The sequence below is a fragment of the Phyllostomus discolor genome, chromosome 9, assembly GCF_004126475.2.
Source record: "Phyllostomus discolor isolate MPI-MPIP mPhyDis1 chromosome 9, mPhyDis1.pri.v3, whole genome shotgun sequence".
Classification (NCBI taxonomy): domain Eukaryota; kingdom Metazoa; phylum Chordata; class Mammalia; order Chiroptera; family Phyllostomidae; genus Phyllostomus; species Phyllostomus discolor.
Window position 1 is genome coordinate 11,788,052 of NC_040911.2, and position 16,489 is coordinate 11,804,540.

A 16,489-nucleotide genomic window follows, 5' to 3' on the forward strand; every position below is an offset into this window, starting at 1 on the left:
TTTCTTGTAACCTGTATTTCTTCCCTGTCTGTAACAGAATTTCACTGCTTTCTAAAGCAAACTAACCTCCTGGAGAATTCTAAAAGTGATTCTGCATTGCCAACACATGCCGTTGGTCTCGATTTGGATGTAGCACAAGGAATACAAATAAACTAAGGAGGGATGATTAAATAATTACCCAAATCCTATACATTTCTCTGCTAGGAACTCATTTAAATAAATTAATTACATTAATTGTACTTTGCTTGTTGGGTCATAACCCAAAGAGACAAGAAAAAAAAATGTTTGTTTACTGTCTTCGATTTTTGATGGACAAAATGTATTAACCTCTTCAATAGTCTAAGGGAAAAGAAAGCAGGAAATGATAACCTCTAAAACTTATCCACGTTCGTAAAGACCATTTCGATGTGCCAAGCGTGAAAAAAATCCCCACCCCCCTCCTCTAGCTCGCACGCCTCCCACAGCATCATGGCACCGTTGTCTCCGCCCGGGAAACCAGGGCCCGCTTTGTCCCTACTGGTTTTCACTTGGTTTTGCTATTTTTTCCTCCTTTTTTGTTTTTTTTTTTTTCCTTTCTTGTCCCTTTTCGGGTCTTTGGATTTAGCTCTAGTTATGAAAGATCCAGAATAAAGCTATTCAACCGAAGCAATCAAGCATGTGTACCATTCTTACACAGATGATTACATAATCCAAGGTTTCTTGAAAGTCTGAGCTTATCTTGGATGTGCCCAAATGAAAGCGGTTCCAAGTGTACACAAGGAAGATGTTGGGATACTCTTTGTTTTCCCCTGCATTTTAGTTTTCCGTGCTACAATAAATAATGAAAACGATGTACATGGTAGAAGTTCCACATGCATGTGAAATGGTCACTTACAATTTATTTATTGTAACAGATGACAGTATGGAGATGTGTGCACACACGTGTCTGCGCAATCTAGACACACACAGGTAATGTGTGTTGCTACAAGGATGTCTGTGAGAACACATGTCAAGAGATGTATGTAAATCTGTCTACACCCAAGCTGACAGACTGACTGTCTAGGCCTGAGGCCAGCTTCTCTACCAAGGTTTATACTATCTGAAATGCTTGCTGTGAAAGCTGGAGCAGAGTGGGAGACTTCCGTGGGGTGACCGAACCAGTAGCAATGTGTTTTTTCCTACACACTTATCTCTACTAACAAGGGATTAGCTGGCCAATCTGGCATCTGCAAACAATGAGCATTTCTAGTCCCTGTGGGATTCATGCAACGGCCCATCCGATAGAACCTTTGTGTCTACCTATATGAAGCCATGTATTATTTTAATGATTATTTTTGTATTTTATAATGCATTCTGAGGCTCCCTAAAACAAATAAGTAAACCCTCCCTTTCCCCTGCCCTGGGAAAGAAACAAATGGTGGGTAGAAAATGGGCATTGGGACAGCTATATTTAGAGCCAATGTCATTGACTTATGAGACTTATACAAATTCAAGTGCCCCTTTTTCCTTGAGTAAGGGTTTCGTGGCCTTTTTTGATAACTAGATTCTCCTGCTGTTTGAGAGGCGACTTGGTCTTAGGGAAGGGCACAAAATTACGAAGCCGTGCAGGTAAGGATCAGAAAGTTTCAGGCACCAGTCCTTTCCCTTCCCCACCTACTGGTTCCCGCTCACTCCTGGTTGGGTTAACAAGTCTGAATCACAGCATCAGCAGCAACAACAACAAAAAAATCAGCTCAACCTATAGGAATCAGGACAATTATCATCACGGTACACTTGTGTCTGGGTCTTGGGGTCCACCTGGACCACGCGTATCATTTCTTTTTCCCTACTTTGTAATCGAGTCCATTATTCTTCAACAACACAGGAGCCCAGCCTATTCTTTTTATATTGGAAAAAAACTCCTGCACTACAACTTCCTGGAAACCAGAGTTCACTGCAAAGGCGTGGTGCTGTGACGCGATGCCAGTGACAGTCACACAGACACTTGGATAATCCCACGGACATTTTCCAAAGTGGGGAAGTGTCATCCCCTGTAGATCCAGGTGATGGCGATTTTTAAAAATCTGTTCAACTTAAATTTGTTGGCATTAATAGGTGGGTAACCAACCCAGCATAGATAAGGTAAAAATAGTTGATTATATAAAAGGTACTAATTTTAGGCTTTAAAACACACCGTTTGACTTACAAAAATGCACGTGTGTGTGTGTATGATTTACCTCCCTAATTTTTATTTTACTTTAGTTTTAAATGAAAATTACCTTACGTTTCCTAAACATATCATTGCCAAGAGCCTACAGGAGTGGAGATGCAGAGGAGAGAGAAGGAGAGATTACAGCCCTCTTCAGACAAAGCATCAGGCTGGGTTCATCACGACTCATCCTCACCTGTACCTTTAAGTGGTACAACCTGCATGCTATGCTACATTTTGAAAAGCCTTTAATATCGGGGTTGAGTTTTTATTATGGTTGCTGTTTGCCTTTTAAAAAATATTGGCTCTTAATAAAAATTTTCTGGAATGAAAAAATTCTATCCCCAGTGCCCAAATCACATTGAAAATAAAATTAAAGCAAGTCTATTTATCTAAAGGAATAAAAAAAGTATTTCTCCACTCAGTAGCCTTTAGATTTCTGGTGCCTCACAAATGTGAATTTTAGATCAGAGCTGTCCCTTCTATTGCTGATGGCTGAGGCATGCCTAGAATTCTTCCTGGGGATTGAGGAAATGGATCCTAAACCATAATAAGGCCAAATGACCATTTTTTCCCTGAAATTATTCACTTAAAATGTGATTTTTAAATGCTTGAGGAAACTTATGGGTGAAACTCCATTACCTTTCAATTTTCAGGGATTTTTTTTTCTTTCAGATTTTTAACAAATTGAAATTCTGTAGGGCTTAACATTTTGATACATAGATATATAGATACAGACATGTATTTATATATGCATGTACATAATTTTCTGAAAGCAAGCATTGCTCTCTGGTATGATGTTATCTGGTGAGATCCTTATCAAAAGTCCTTGGAGGAAAGTTCTTGCCTTTCTTCCATGATGACATCTTCCTCAGGGCACCAGGAACACACGGGCGTGTGTGCATTGTGAACTCTCAGGCCCCTGAGGCAGCTCCTTTTGGTGCTGACATCTTCAGAGAAGGCCAGGGACTCAGATGCCGAGATTACAGCACCAAAGAATCACTAATCAAACCAAACAGGCTTGGTTCCTCAGTCTACTCTCCGTAAGAGCAACCATTTCCATTGGCCACAAGTCACAAGGATTCATTTGGAAACATGCAAGTTGGAAGTCATTTTTATCAACCAATCTGGAGCCTTCCCCTGCTGAAATAAGCTCTCTCTTTTTTTGTTTGTTTGTTTGTTTTTTGTTTTTGTTTTTGGTCATTTGACAAAGGAGACATGGAGTATGAGCAAGAGACAGACACACAGGGAAAAGTCAAGGAATATCCCCAGGTAGGATGAATGACAAAAGTCATGGAGAGTCACATTCTTTCACAGCTACATGGCTGCTGCCCCTGCGAAGGGAGACCCACATGGTGGGAGGGAGAGGTGAGACAAGAGACAATGGGACTCCAGGGCAGGGGGCAGGACTCTGGGATTCTTCCCTAACCCTGCTTGGTGTTTTCTCTTCAGGACTAACACACCCGCCCCACCACTAACGACACCCCTGCATCACTCCAGTGCCCGCTGTGGTTGCAAACTGGTAATTACCACCCTGAGGAAACCTGATCGGCCCAGTGCAACGGGAGTGGGGCGTCCCCTGCGAGGAGCCCCTTTGGTGGACCTGCTCACTGAGGAGGATCTGGAGCACCCTGGTGGGGCAGGGACACGCCTCTAGAACACGTTTCAGGGCTGGCGCCATCTCCATAACTGGTGGGAGTGGACCACTGAGCCTTCCGGCAGTTATAGGTGATGAGCCCCGCACTGGCCCAGGCCCAGGCCCGGGCCCGGTGATGGGGTGGGTCTGATGCATGAACCTCACGTACCACCGTATCATGGTTGAGGCATGGACTAGAGATGACTTCACATACAAATAAAACTCCTTTCCACCAGGGATCCACTTAACATCTTAACTGTTGAAATGCATGAACTTGACTTCCAACCCTTCCCAAGAATTTTCACAGAAATCTGAACACTCCAAATCATCCACAGTGGCAAATGAACTCTGGGATGGCATGAGAAATGAGCAAAATTATGAACTGAATGCTTAATAAATGAAGCACTTGACGAAAACAGGACATGAATTTGGACAGCAATAATTTTGGGGTTATCACCAATGTCCAGTTGAATCTATATATGTGTTCATATATTATATATATATCTTTTTTTTTAGAAATGCAACTTTACAGCTGATTTTTAAAAAGCTAATAGAAAAGTAGAAATTGGCAATTATTTTTACATGTTACCCCCCACCCCCAATGAAGCCCTGTTAGCATGTAGCAATCACATGAAGACGAGGCTATCGATTCCTCTATAAACTCTTTGGTTCTGTGGCTCGGGCAAGGGTGTGTCACCAAGACCCCTGACCCTGACCCTCATTCCCCTTCCCTCCCCTGATGATGAGACTGAACACAGAAGGAACCTTAAGTCTAAGGGAAAAGCAAAGAACATTCAAGTGACCATATTATTCCCCATACTCTGTGGGAGCAGAGAAAAGAGAACTGTTCACTATCCCAACATCTTAAACTTGGCGTTTATGGGACCTGTTGAGAGATTCCCATGTTGGGGGAGAAAGCCACAAAGCAAAACTAAAGGGAAACAATAACATCAAATAAATGACCCTTTCCTTTCGTTGCTCAGAAACAAAATTGATTACCTTTACACAGATCAATGGCGCTACGAGTACGTTAGCCAGGCAAGAGGAGATAATGAACTGAAACAAAGGGTGTGAGAAATCCTCATCTTTGGTATTGTAGCTGTTGAGGTTTCTGTTGCTCTGTTCCGTGTTCTTTTGAAAAACTGCATAGGCACAAATTAAAGACAATCTTCAGCTTTAAGATTACCGCGTGAGTCGTCAAATGAAGCAGCAGCCACTAGGCTTGTCCTTATTTCCGTTCTTGTCTCAACCCTTTCTTTAAAATCTGCTTCCAAAAAATGTCCCAAGAGGTCTGTTTGAACACAGTGTGTCTCGCTGTTTTTTTGATGGTTGGTTTTTTTGGCGTGCTTCCTTCTTGTTGGTGGTGATTTTCACTGATTTACGTATTCATTTATTCAGCTTCACGGGACAGTTCTGTTTGTTGCAGAAGTAGGTGCAGAAAAAGTTTCTTTGGTTTCGATTAAGTAATTCATAAAAAAGTCAGTCTCAAGTGTCTGTAAAGAATCATTGCAGCGTTTGGCTTGCTTTGAACACCCCCACGGTGCCCACTTGGGGCCATTCACTGGTAAATATGCACATTGTGACCTTCGCAACCTCCCAGAGTTCTGTAGGCGCTCTCCTGCTTGCTGTTGGAAGGTGACAGCCAGAAGCCACAGTAGTGTGGCAGAGCCACTCCCTGGTGGCTTGGCTGAATGTCCTTGGCATAACCTGTCCGCTCAGCCTGACGGTGAGCCAAACGCAAGAGCCAAATGCCATTCGGAGTTGCAGAGGTTTTCTGATTTCTAAAAGTAATCACAGTATTTTTAGGCTAGAAAATGGCAAGTAATAAATGTCTTTGGTTTGCAGTATTCTGCTTCTTTGGTGTGCTGTGTTTTCTCCAGTTTATTTCAGCTGTTTTGCTAGGATGACTCAACAATGGAAGAGACTTAGGACTAGATGGGTAACATAGATGGTGGCTTGAATTCTTAATTTTTTTTTCTTGCTAGAAAACACTGAAGATATCCCTACCGATGGGATGGATGAAAGAAAAACCCAAATCTTGAAAGAGTGAGAATGAGTTACGAGGCGGTCAGAATGCACAATAGGAGGAACCAGGTGACTAACAACCAAGAAGGATACGTTAATGATCTAAAAAAATCTAGATCTTTTTTAAATGCTGCATTTGCTCCATGTACCGTAACAGTTAAATTGGCCTCCTGAGTGTGCGTCTGCATTATGTACAAACAGAATTTGTAGCAAACTGCAAAATGTGCTTGAAGTCGTATTCCCAATGATTCCCTAATGACTTCACTATCGGCGTCTTGAAAATCCAGATATGGCGAATCCAAAACCTTCCTTACTACTCTGTTTATCTTCGTTGTGCTTGATACTTTGAGCTCAAGTGAACTGATTTGTTGTTTTGATGGACCCAAGACCACATGAGATTTCCAGGAGATAAAGAAAACTGTAAACTGGATCAACTTAAAGCTTTCAAAACCATTCAGTGAAAAGATGCCTGAGTTGGAAAAACAGGTCCTTGGATTTTTTTTTGACTTCCATATTTAAAACTTGTGCTCAGTAATTACCACTCTGATGTTCTTTACGTTATGGCTGTGAACTTTGGTGTACGGTGGTGGAAATGAGGCTAAGCACTTAGAAAGCAAATGAGGTCATTCTGGTTGCTAGATTCTTCTCTTAATGTAGCATCTTGGGAGCCCAAACTCAGGCCAAACTCCCACCTTTCCATCTGGGAACAAGGTCTGCAAGAGGTTGACAGGACGGAAGGAAGGAGGACTGTTGGCATTTTAAGCAGTCCTGAGCTTGGCTGACACCACACCGACACGAACTTGCTCCAGGAAGGCCCCATTTGGGCTTCTGAGACGCTCAGCATGCTCAGAGGACAATGTCCGGTTCGACGAGATTCATTTTCGGCTTGCGTGTGGACTCCATAGCCATTAAAAACAAAATAAAAAAGAACACCTGGCCTATGATTACCGCTAGAAGTTTCTTTTCAAGAGAATTGTGCTTTCAAATCACCAGTGAAGGGCCCCAGCTAAGAATCCGGTGTCTTTTTCCTTTGTATTTGCTGTTGGAATCTGTTGTCCTCGTTTGGAGGGGACTTGTGCCCAGCTGAGAGTCCTTCCGTCATGCTTTGGTACAGGTGTTGGCGGCCGACGAGGAGCCCCCTGTGCTCAGGTCGTCCTGCCACTTCTCTAGGCTGCGGCGCCGGGCGTTCATGAAGAAGTTGCTGACGGTCGTGAGCTCCAGGCCCAGCTGCTGGGAAATGGTGATCTGCATCTCTTTGGATGGGCGCTTGTTCTCCTTGAAGATGGCAAAGAGTGTTCGGCGTTGGAGGTCCGTGAACACCAGGCGGGATTTCTTCTGGGAGTTGTTCCTGTCTTTGTTTGGTTCTTGCTCTTTGCGCTTGCATGCTGGAGGGGAAAGAGAGGAAGGACACAGTCAGTGCTGGCACCTGAGAACGGGGTCCACTGAAGACAGTGACCAGGTCGTATAAGAGGATGTAAACCGTCAAACTCTATTGTGCAAACTGCCCAATAACCAGGCTTCCCAGCTCCTCTCTAGTGACAGGCGGATTCAGTGAGTGCGGGGAGGGAGAAAGGAGACAACAGCAGGGTTACAATTCAGGCTGGTGTGGAACCAATTGCTTTCTCCTTCCCCACCCCCACCCCCCAGCACGCCCTTCTAAGTCTTTATCTCTGAAATCAAGTGCTGTGATGGGAGCCCGGACTCCAGGTCCCCAGAGGGAGCCTGGTTAGGCAGTCCCTCTTTCATATGTGCTTTTGAGAATTGTTTACAGCTGATCCTAAATTACTTTTGGGGGTCAAAACTTAAAAGTGCATAATTTTTCCAAATCAAAGCTTCTACCCACACGACTCAAAAAATTGTTAACAGAATAAAATTAGAAGTGACAGAATGATGGTATCATCCCAACTCAAATCTCCTTCTTCCAGATTGTTGAAAAACTAAGAGGGAAAGCCTGTGAAAAAATTGGTTTGTCCGATTCTCACTGGGCTACTCTGAAGGGAGGCCAGCGCAAGAAGACCAGGGCCTTCCTCACAGACCAGGCGCCAACCCGCTCAGGCGATGGCACTGGCGACATCCAGACCCATGTCCATCTGGAAGGCCAAGAACAGAGACAGGGAAGACACACCACACAAATGGACCGGGACCCATTCTCCGTCGCTGGGATTTCATCCCTCCCAGCAATCCCTTCTGCCGGTGAGTGCAAGCACAGCCCTGGGGAGACAAACCTCTAAGCCATTTGTCAAATTCTCCTGGACAGCTATGTGGAAGGTACTTGGGGTGAATACCCTACATGCTAGGGAGAGAGCTGCTGTCAGCTTCTTAGAGCAACTATACGGGCGGGGGATGCAGGAGCAGGAAGGAAGGGGGGGGGGGTAAGAGAAGAAGGGACAAGAGAGCAGGGGGCCACGCACACCTGTGCACATGCCCACTCCCCTCATCCTGGAGGCTCCGAACAGGGTCAAGTCCGAAGGACAGAAATGCAGAAGCCCAGGAGGCTTGCCTTATAATCCCCCAACATCCTCCAACGCCTGAGCCGCACCTTGGGCTTCATTCTGACTCAGGGCAGGTAGTACCCAGGGTACTACTTGGGTTCCCTGTACTACCTTCTTGCTCTCTTGTGGATGATAAATGATAAACCTCTGCTGTGGCTCTACACCCCTCCCCCACCGCCTTTGCTTGGGTGTGGGGTTGCAAGCAGGTTGGTCACCACGAGCATTAGGACACCTCCCCAGTGTCCATTTATCATCAAGTGAAAGCCAGCCAGCCACGGTTCTCAGTTTTGGCGCCTCAGAGACGGTCTCGGAGGAAAACATGTTTTACTTCCTGTCCCCATTTTCACCTTCAATACAAAGCCACCAAAGGGGACTCAGGAAATGGGGGTCCTTCGATGTCTGCCAACCTGCTTACACAGAGGGTGGCCCCGGAGGGTGCGTGTCCCAGGGGAGGGTGCCAGGCAACGCCCCCCACCCTTGCTCCTCCAGGGGGTCCTTCCAGGCAGGCTCTGCGGAGCACTGGAGTTCACATGCCCAGCACAGATACTCCTCCTACCTCAGTTTCCCTTTCAGCAGAAACGCTCAGAGCAAAGGGGAGCCCCAGGGAACAGGGTTCTAACACCAGATACTCAGACCGGCTGGTAAAAAAAGAAGCCCTGGAACTGCAGGAGTTTAGAGACCATTTGGTCCAATCTTTTATTTTAGATGTAAGGAGAATGGCGCTCTAAGAGGCAGCAGGGTTTGCCCAGCACTGACCACAGCTGGTCAGTGACACTCCCTGAGAACCCAGAGTCCCTCACTTCTGATCCAGTGCGGCTTTTACTTCCCACTTGGCTATTAGAAGGTGTCTTTTGGGGCTCTGAGCCTTTGAGTTCACCATTCCTGGCCATCTGTTCTGCCTCAGAAGAAGGCTGGCAAAGGGACACCTGTTGCTCTGCTGTCCAGCTGCATGCCTGCAAGCTACCCAGGAGGGTGCGAGTGGCTAAAAACAAATATTTACCTCTGGGGAGAAACATGTGGCTTGAAATAGCTAAGGGAGCCAGGTACAGCCTCTCCCTACTTCCCACTCAATCGTCTACTAGAACAGTGATTTTTAAAAATCTTTAAAAAATGTTTAAATTAAGCTCTGGCTGGCATAGCTCAGTGGATTGAGCGCAGGCTGCGAACCAAAGTGTCGCAGGTTCGATTCCCAGTCAGGGTACATGCCTGGGTTGCAGGCCATAACCCCCAGCAACCGCACATTGATGTTTCTCTCTCTCTCTCTCTATCTCCCTCCCTTCCTTTTCTAAAAATAAATAAATAAAATCTTTTAAAAATGTTTAAATTAAATTTATTGGGGTGACACTGGTGAATAGGATCATATGGGTTTCAAGCGTACAGTTCTGTGATATAAGACCTGCTTATTGTACTGTATGTCCACCACCCAGACTCAAACCATCTCCTCCACGATATATTAGGCTCCCTTCAGTCGCCACCACCCTTCCCACCACCCCCTTCCCTCTGGTAACCACCACACTGCTGTCTGTGTCTGAGTTTCAGTCTTAAATCCCACCTGTGAGTGAAATCATATGGTTCTTTCGTTTTGCTGACTTATTCACTTAGCATAATATCCTCGAGGTCCATCATGTTGTCGCAAATGGCAGTGCTGCACCTTTTTGGTGGCCGAGCAGTGCTCCGCGGTCCACATGGGCCACATCTTCTCTATCCAGTCCTCTATCAAAGGACACGTTGTTGTCTCCATGTCTCGGCCACCATGAATAATGCTGCAATGAACATAGGGGGCATATATCTTTGCAAATAAATGTTTTTGAGTTTTTCGGGTGATACCCAGGAGAGGGATCACTGGGTCTATGGTAACTCAATTCTTAATGTTTTGAGGAACCACCAGACGGTTCTCCACAGGGGCTGCACCAGTCTACATTTCTACCAATTGTAAATGAGGGTTCTTTTTTCTCTGCAACTTCTCCAACACTTATCACTTGTCTTATTGATAATCGCCATTCTAACAGGTGTGAGGTGGTATTTCATTGTAGTTTTGGTTTGCATTTTCCTAATAGCTAGTGAGGTTGAGGATCTTTTCATATATCTACTGGCCAGTTGATGTCTTCTTGGGAGAAGTGTCTGTTCAGGTCCTTCTGCCCATTTTTTTAATTGGACTGTTTGTTTGGTGTTGAGTTTCATGAGTTCTTTATATAGTCTGGATATTAACCCCTTGTCAGAGCTGCTGTTTACAGATATCATCTCCCATTTGCTCGGTTGACTTTTTGCTTTGTTGACGGTTTGTTTTGCTGTGCAGAAGCTTTTTAGTTTGGTATAGTCCCATCCATTTATTTTTGCCTTCACTTCCCTTGTCTTTGGGGTCAAATTCATAAACTGTTCTCTACAACCAAGGTCCATAGGTTTACTACCTATGTTTTCTTCTATATAATGTATTGTTTTAGATCTTATATTTAGGTCTTTGACTAATTTTGCACTTTTTAAAGAAACACATCTAATCTTTTTTTAAAAGATTTTATTTATTTTATTTTTAGACAGAAAGGAATGGAGATAGAGAGAGGGGGAGAGAAACATCGATGTGTGGTTGCTTCAGGTGAGCCCCCTACTGGGGACCTGGCCTGCAACCCAGGCATGTGCTCTGACTGGGAATCTAACCTGCGATCCTTTGGTTCACAGGCCAGTGCCCAATCCACTGAGCCACACCAGTCAAGGTATTTTGCATTAATTTTTATACATAGGGACAAACTGTGGTCTAATTTCATGCTTTTCCATGTGGCTTTCCAATTTTCTCAGCGCCGTTTAGTGAAGAGCTTTTTTTCCTCCATTGTGTTTTTTTGGCTCCTTTGTCAAAAATTACTTGCTTTTTAAAAAAATTTTAAAATTGATTTTTAAAGAGAGAAACATCACTTTGTTGTTCCACTTGTTTATGTATTCACTGGTTGTTTCCTGTATATGCCCTGACTGGGAACCTGCAGCTTTGGTGCATTGGGACAACGTTCTAACCAACTGAGCCGGCTGGTCAGAGCTGGGTGCATGTGTATGGAGAAGTATGATGTGTTCTTGATGTAGGGTCCCCTTTATCATTATACAATGTCTGTCTTTGTGTCTTGTTACCGTTGTCATCTTGAAATCTATTTTGTCATATATAAATATGATTACACCTGCTTTTTCTGTGGATGCTGTGTGCTTGGAGTCACCCCAGTAAATTTAATAAAATAAAATAAAAACTACAAGGAGGTATCACCTCATACTTTCTAGGATGGCTATCATTAAAAATAGAGAGAGAGAGATGGTGTTAATGTAATGATACTCCTATGGATATTTGGGATGAGTTTAGCCACATAGGGCTATTGGCCAACCCATGTTCTTGAACTTTTAATTTTAATTATGTTCCATGTAAGCTGGAATATGTCTTCGGTTATTTTTCTTTTCATAAAATGTATATAGATATACTTTTTGAGTCATTATAGAATTGAGACTGCCTTCTTACAGGAAATACCACCTGAACTGCATAAATTTCAGCATTACAACTACAGTCAGTTTTGCTTTAAATTTCCTCCAATATTATTTATTCCTCATTTTCCTGAAAGTTTTAAAGTCTTTCTCATCTCTTACCATTTTTTAAAAAATTACTTAGAGTCTGCTTTCTTCTTAACCAGTTTGTGTTTGTTCCATAGAAGCCATCTCTTTTTGCATCATGTTGACATAGCAAATGATTCTCTAAAATATTCTTTAATTTCTGTAAGACGTTTTCAGATGAATTTCTTCTGATTTCAGATGATTGTCTCTTTTTCTGTTTTCCATGTTTCCTTTGGTCCCATTTATTCATTCTCAAATGAGAACCAGTCAGGTCTGATATGGCCCAGAGAAGGGGTGTTTGTATTCCTCTCAGACCTGCACTAAGTCACCACCGGATACAACTAACCCAGTGCCTAACATCTCATGAGGTTTCCTGTGGTTTGGTCCTGCTGGACTGCCGTGGATTCATCTCCCTTGGCCACTCCCAGATTGCTGACGAGCTAGTTAAATGGAGCATGTGCTTCGATCCCTAATATACTACACACCAAAGCCTCCTCTTGTCCCTACACTCACCCAGCACACTCAGGAAACTACACCTCCCAGGGTGTGGCCTGCCACTACTGTTGTCCATCTTCCGCACACACCCCTATTTTTTGGCCCAATTGTTGTCTGAGAATTGCAGTTCTCATGTGGTAGGTGGAGGAGTATGGACAATGCTCTGGCTGTTTCAAAAAGCATCACCTATCAAGACAGTGATGGCTGCTTAATTTGATTTTGTGAATAGCTGGAGGGCTCAGGTGTTATTTTTTTTTTTTCAATCCAGTTGCACTGGCCTGTGTTTAGGTGGAGATTCCTCAGATATGCCCCCAGTACAGGTTGACTGCAGCCATACTTTCCAGTTTGGTGAGTTTTATCTTTTATTTTAGGTTGGCAATTTTCAACCTTTTTCATTTCATGGCATATATAATTACTAAAATTTTGTAGCATACCTAAAAATATATAATACATTTGCTGATCTGACAAAAATAGGTGTAATTTTGATTCATTCACACTGGACAGCTATTGTTGTGTTGGCTATTGTCATTTTGTTATTTGACAGTCTAAGAGAAAAGAGGACAGTGCCCTTGACCAAATAGTCAGGTATTGCAGGTTTTAAAAATTCTTGCATCATACTAGTTGAAAATCGCAGTTCTATGATGTCAGAAGAATAATGGTGTGAGAGACCCCCTTGGTCTCTCCCCCTGAAATTTCAGTAAGTTGATCAGCTATAACTGACCAAAAGATTCTGTGCTCAATATACAGGCATGCGTGAGGGATCCACATATTGAAGCATCTAAAGGTGGGCGAGTGAGAACAGAGGGGGTGAGAAGGGAGGAGAGCTTAAGTTGGCCATGGATGCAGCCCTGCAGCCAGGAGCTCACGGTGGGCTCAGCTGGAGAGGGGAGGAAGTTGGCAGTGGCTGGCACTTCCTTGAGCTGGGAGGAGCAGAGAGACTTGGTGGGCACTCCTATAGGAGTGAACAGTGCAAGCTGTGGATGAGCCCAGAAACCTGGGCAAGAACATAGATCAGGGGTTCTGTCGCAGCTGTTTGGGTTGTTGCCATTCCAAACAAGGAAAGAAAGCCACAGAACCCTGCCAATCCATAGACTCCCAAAACTCACCTCCAGTTGCCCTTGGTGTTGGGTTGTAGAGCACATTATCTGCAAACCCAAGAACTACTGCTACAGAATCACTATCTCCCCTGAGTAAAGGGTGCTCCCTGTGACTGATCCCTAGTTGGGGCACATGATAGGGGTGCCCTGTGAAGGTCCAAGATCACCATGACCAAGAGTACAAAACAAAGAAGGTGTTCAGATTGCTCCACACCTGTCCCCGGCCCCACCCCACCCCCCCAGCATCAGGGCTATACTGATGGCCAGGGAGGTCAGCTTTGGGATTTCACAGAGCTGAACTGCCTAGTGATTCAGCACCACCTACTGGAAAATTTAAAAAGTCCTCTTTGGGCCACTAATACATAGATACCGTGACAGAAAAGAAACCCTCAAATACTATGAATAACTAAGGTAGCAAGGCCTCCCAGAAAGAAATGAAAAATCTCCAGAGAGCAAACTTGAATGCATGGGAATATGTGATATAAATGACACAGAATTCGAGACTGCAGTTTTGAAAATACTCAAGGAGATGTGAGAAAATACAGACAGGCAATTTAATGCGCTTAGAAAACAAATTAATGAACAAAACAACTTCTTTACCAAAGAGACTAAAACTTTTAAAAATAACCAAACAGAAAGCCGGGAGATTAAGAATTCAATAAAAGGGATGAGGCATAAACTAGCAAGCATAGGAAGTAGAGACGACCCAGATGGGCAAAAGAATTAGTGATATTGAAGATCGAAAACTAGAACTGACACAGAGGGAAGGAGAGAGAGACCTGAGCACAAAATGAGAAAGCGCTCTATGAGAACTATCTGACTCCATCAGAGAAAGCAATTTGAGAACAATAGGCACACCAGAAGAAGAACAGAGGAAGAAGGGAACAGAGAGCCCATACAAACAAATAATGGATGAGGACTTCCCAAACCTATGGAAAGAAATAGATCCTTGAATCCAAGAAGCAAACAGAACATCTAGTCACCTCAATCCAAAGAGGTGCTCTCCAAGGCATATTTTATTAAAACTGTCACAAATTAATGACAAAGAATTCTCAAAGCAGCCAGGGAAAAGAAGGGAATGACCTATAAAGCAGAGCCCATCAGGTTATCATCAGACTTCTCAGCAGAAACTCTACAAGCCAGAAGAGGAACCAAATATACTAACTACTGAGCATCAGGGCTATACTGGTGGCTATACTGATAACTACTGAAAGAGAGAAACTCCCAACCAAGAATAATATATCCAGCAGAATTATCCTTTAAATATGAAGGAGAAATAAAGACTTTTGCAGACACACAGAAATTGAGGGAATTTATTACCAGAAGACCACCATTGCAGGAAACACTCAAGGGGGTTATTTGACCTGAAACAAAGAACGAAAGGTCACAAGACTATGAGTAAGATCACCAACAAACTTATAACATGAGCAGGTATAATTTGTGACAATAAAAAAACATGAAAGGCAGATAAAGGTCTGAATTTGAAAAGGAGAATGGAGATCAGATGCATTCAAAAGAAAAAAAAACACTACAGTATATATGAAACTTTCTTTTTCATAAACCTAATGGTAACCACACACAAAAACCCGACACTGAGACACATAGCTCAAAAAAGAAAGCAGAGGAAGGATATATGGAATAGCACCAAACAAAAACAACAGACAGGAACACAAAGGAAAAGAATGGAGGCATAAAGCTATCAGAAAACAAAGGATATAATGGCAATAGAAAATCCTCATACATCAATAATTACCCTAATGTAAGTGGACTGAATTCACCAATAAAGAGGCACAGAGGAGTAGATTGGATACAAAAAGAAAACCCAACCAAATGCTGCCTTCAGGAGGCACATCTAAGCTATAAAGACAAAAGTAGATTCAAAGTAAAAGGATGGAAAACGAATCTCCAAGCAAATAACATCCACAGAAAAGCAGGTGTAGCCACACTTATATCTGACAAAATATATTCAAGATAACGAAGGTAACAAGAGGCAAAGATGGACATTTTATAATGGTATAAGGGACACTACATCAAGAAGACATAACACTTCTTAATATATATGCACTCAATCAGGGAACACCGAAATATATAAAGCAACTACTCACAGAACTAAAGGGAGAAACAGACCAAAATACAGTCATAGTTGGGAACCTACATACTCCATTGACAGCTCTAGATAGATCATCCAAACAGAAATCAATCAAGAAACATCAGCCTTACATGACACATTAGGTCAAATGGATATAATTGTTATTTACAGAACCTTTCATCCCAGAACATCAGGCTATGCTTTCTTTCCCAGTGCCCATGGAACATTCTCAAGGACAGACCATAGGTTGGCTCACAAAACTAGCCTCAACCAATTTAAGACTGAAATCATACCAAGCATATTCCCTGACCATGTGTTTTGAAATTAGAAATCAACTACTAAGGTAGTAAAGAGACCCACAAATATGTGGAGATTAAACAAAACACTACTAAAACATGACTGGGTCAAAGAAATAAAAGTTGAGATCAAAATATATTTAGAGACCAATGAGAATGATAAAGCTTCTGGGATGCAGCCAAAGCAGTAATAAGAGGGAAAGTCGCATGCAGGGAATGAAATTGGGCCAAGGGCGAAGCTTGTTCCCATGTACAAAAATTAATGCAAAATGGATCAAAGACCTACATATAAGATCTAAAACCATAAATTACATAGAAGAAAACACAGGTAGTAAACCTATGGACCTTGGCTGTAGAGAACAGTTTATGAAGTTTGACCCCAAAAGCAAAAATAAATGGATGGGACTATACCAAACTAAAAAGCTTCTGCACAGCAAAACAAACCATCAACAAAACAAAAAGGCAACCGAGCAAATGGGAGATGATATCTGTAAACAGTAGCCCTGACAAGGGGTTAATATCCAAACTATATAAAGAACTCATGAAACCCAACACCAAACAAACAGTCCAATTAAAAAAATGGGCAGAGGACCTGAACAGACACCTCTCCCAAGAA

General features: G+C 43.1%; 1 protein-coding gene across 1 annotated transcript in view; it reads right to left on the reverse strand.

Moving 5' to 3' along the window:
- Window positions 1-5,040: 5,040 nt before the first annotated feature.
- The window catches only part of ONECUT2 (one cut homeobox 2), a 41,185-nt gene continuing 29,736 nt past the window's right edge, over window positions 5,041-16,489 (reverse strand). The window contains exon 2 of the mRNA XM_028524518.2: window positions 5,041-7,213. Coding sequence (XP_028380319.1) covers window positions 6,927-7,213 — 287 coding nt within the window. The 3' untranslated portion in view covers window positions 5,041-6,926. The remainder of the gene's footprint in view (window positions 7,214-16,489) is intronic.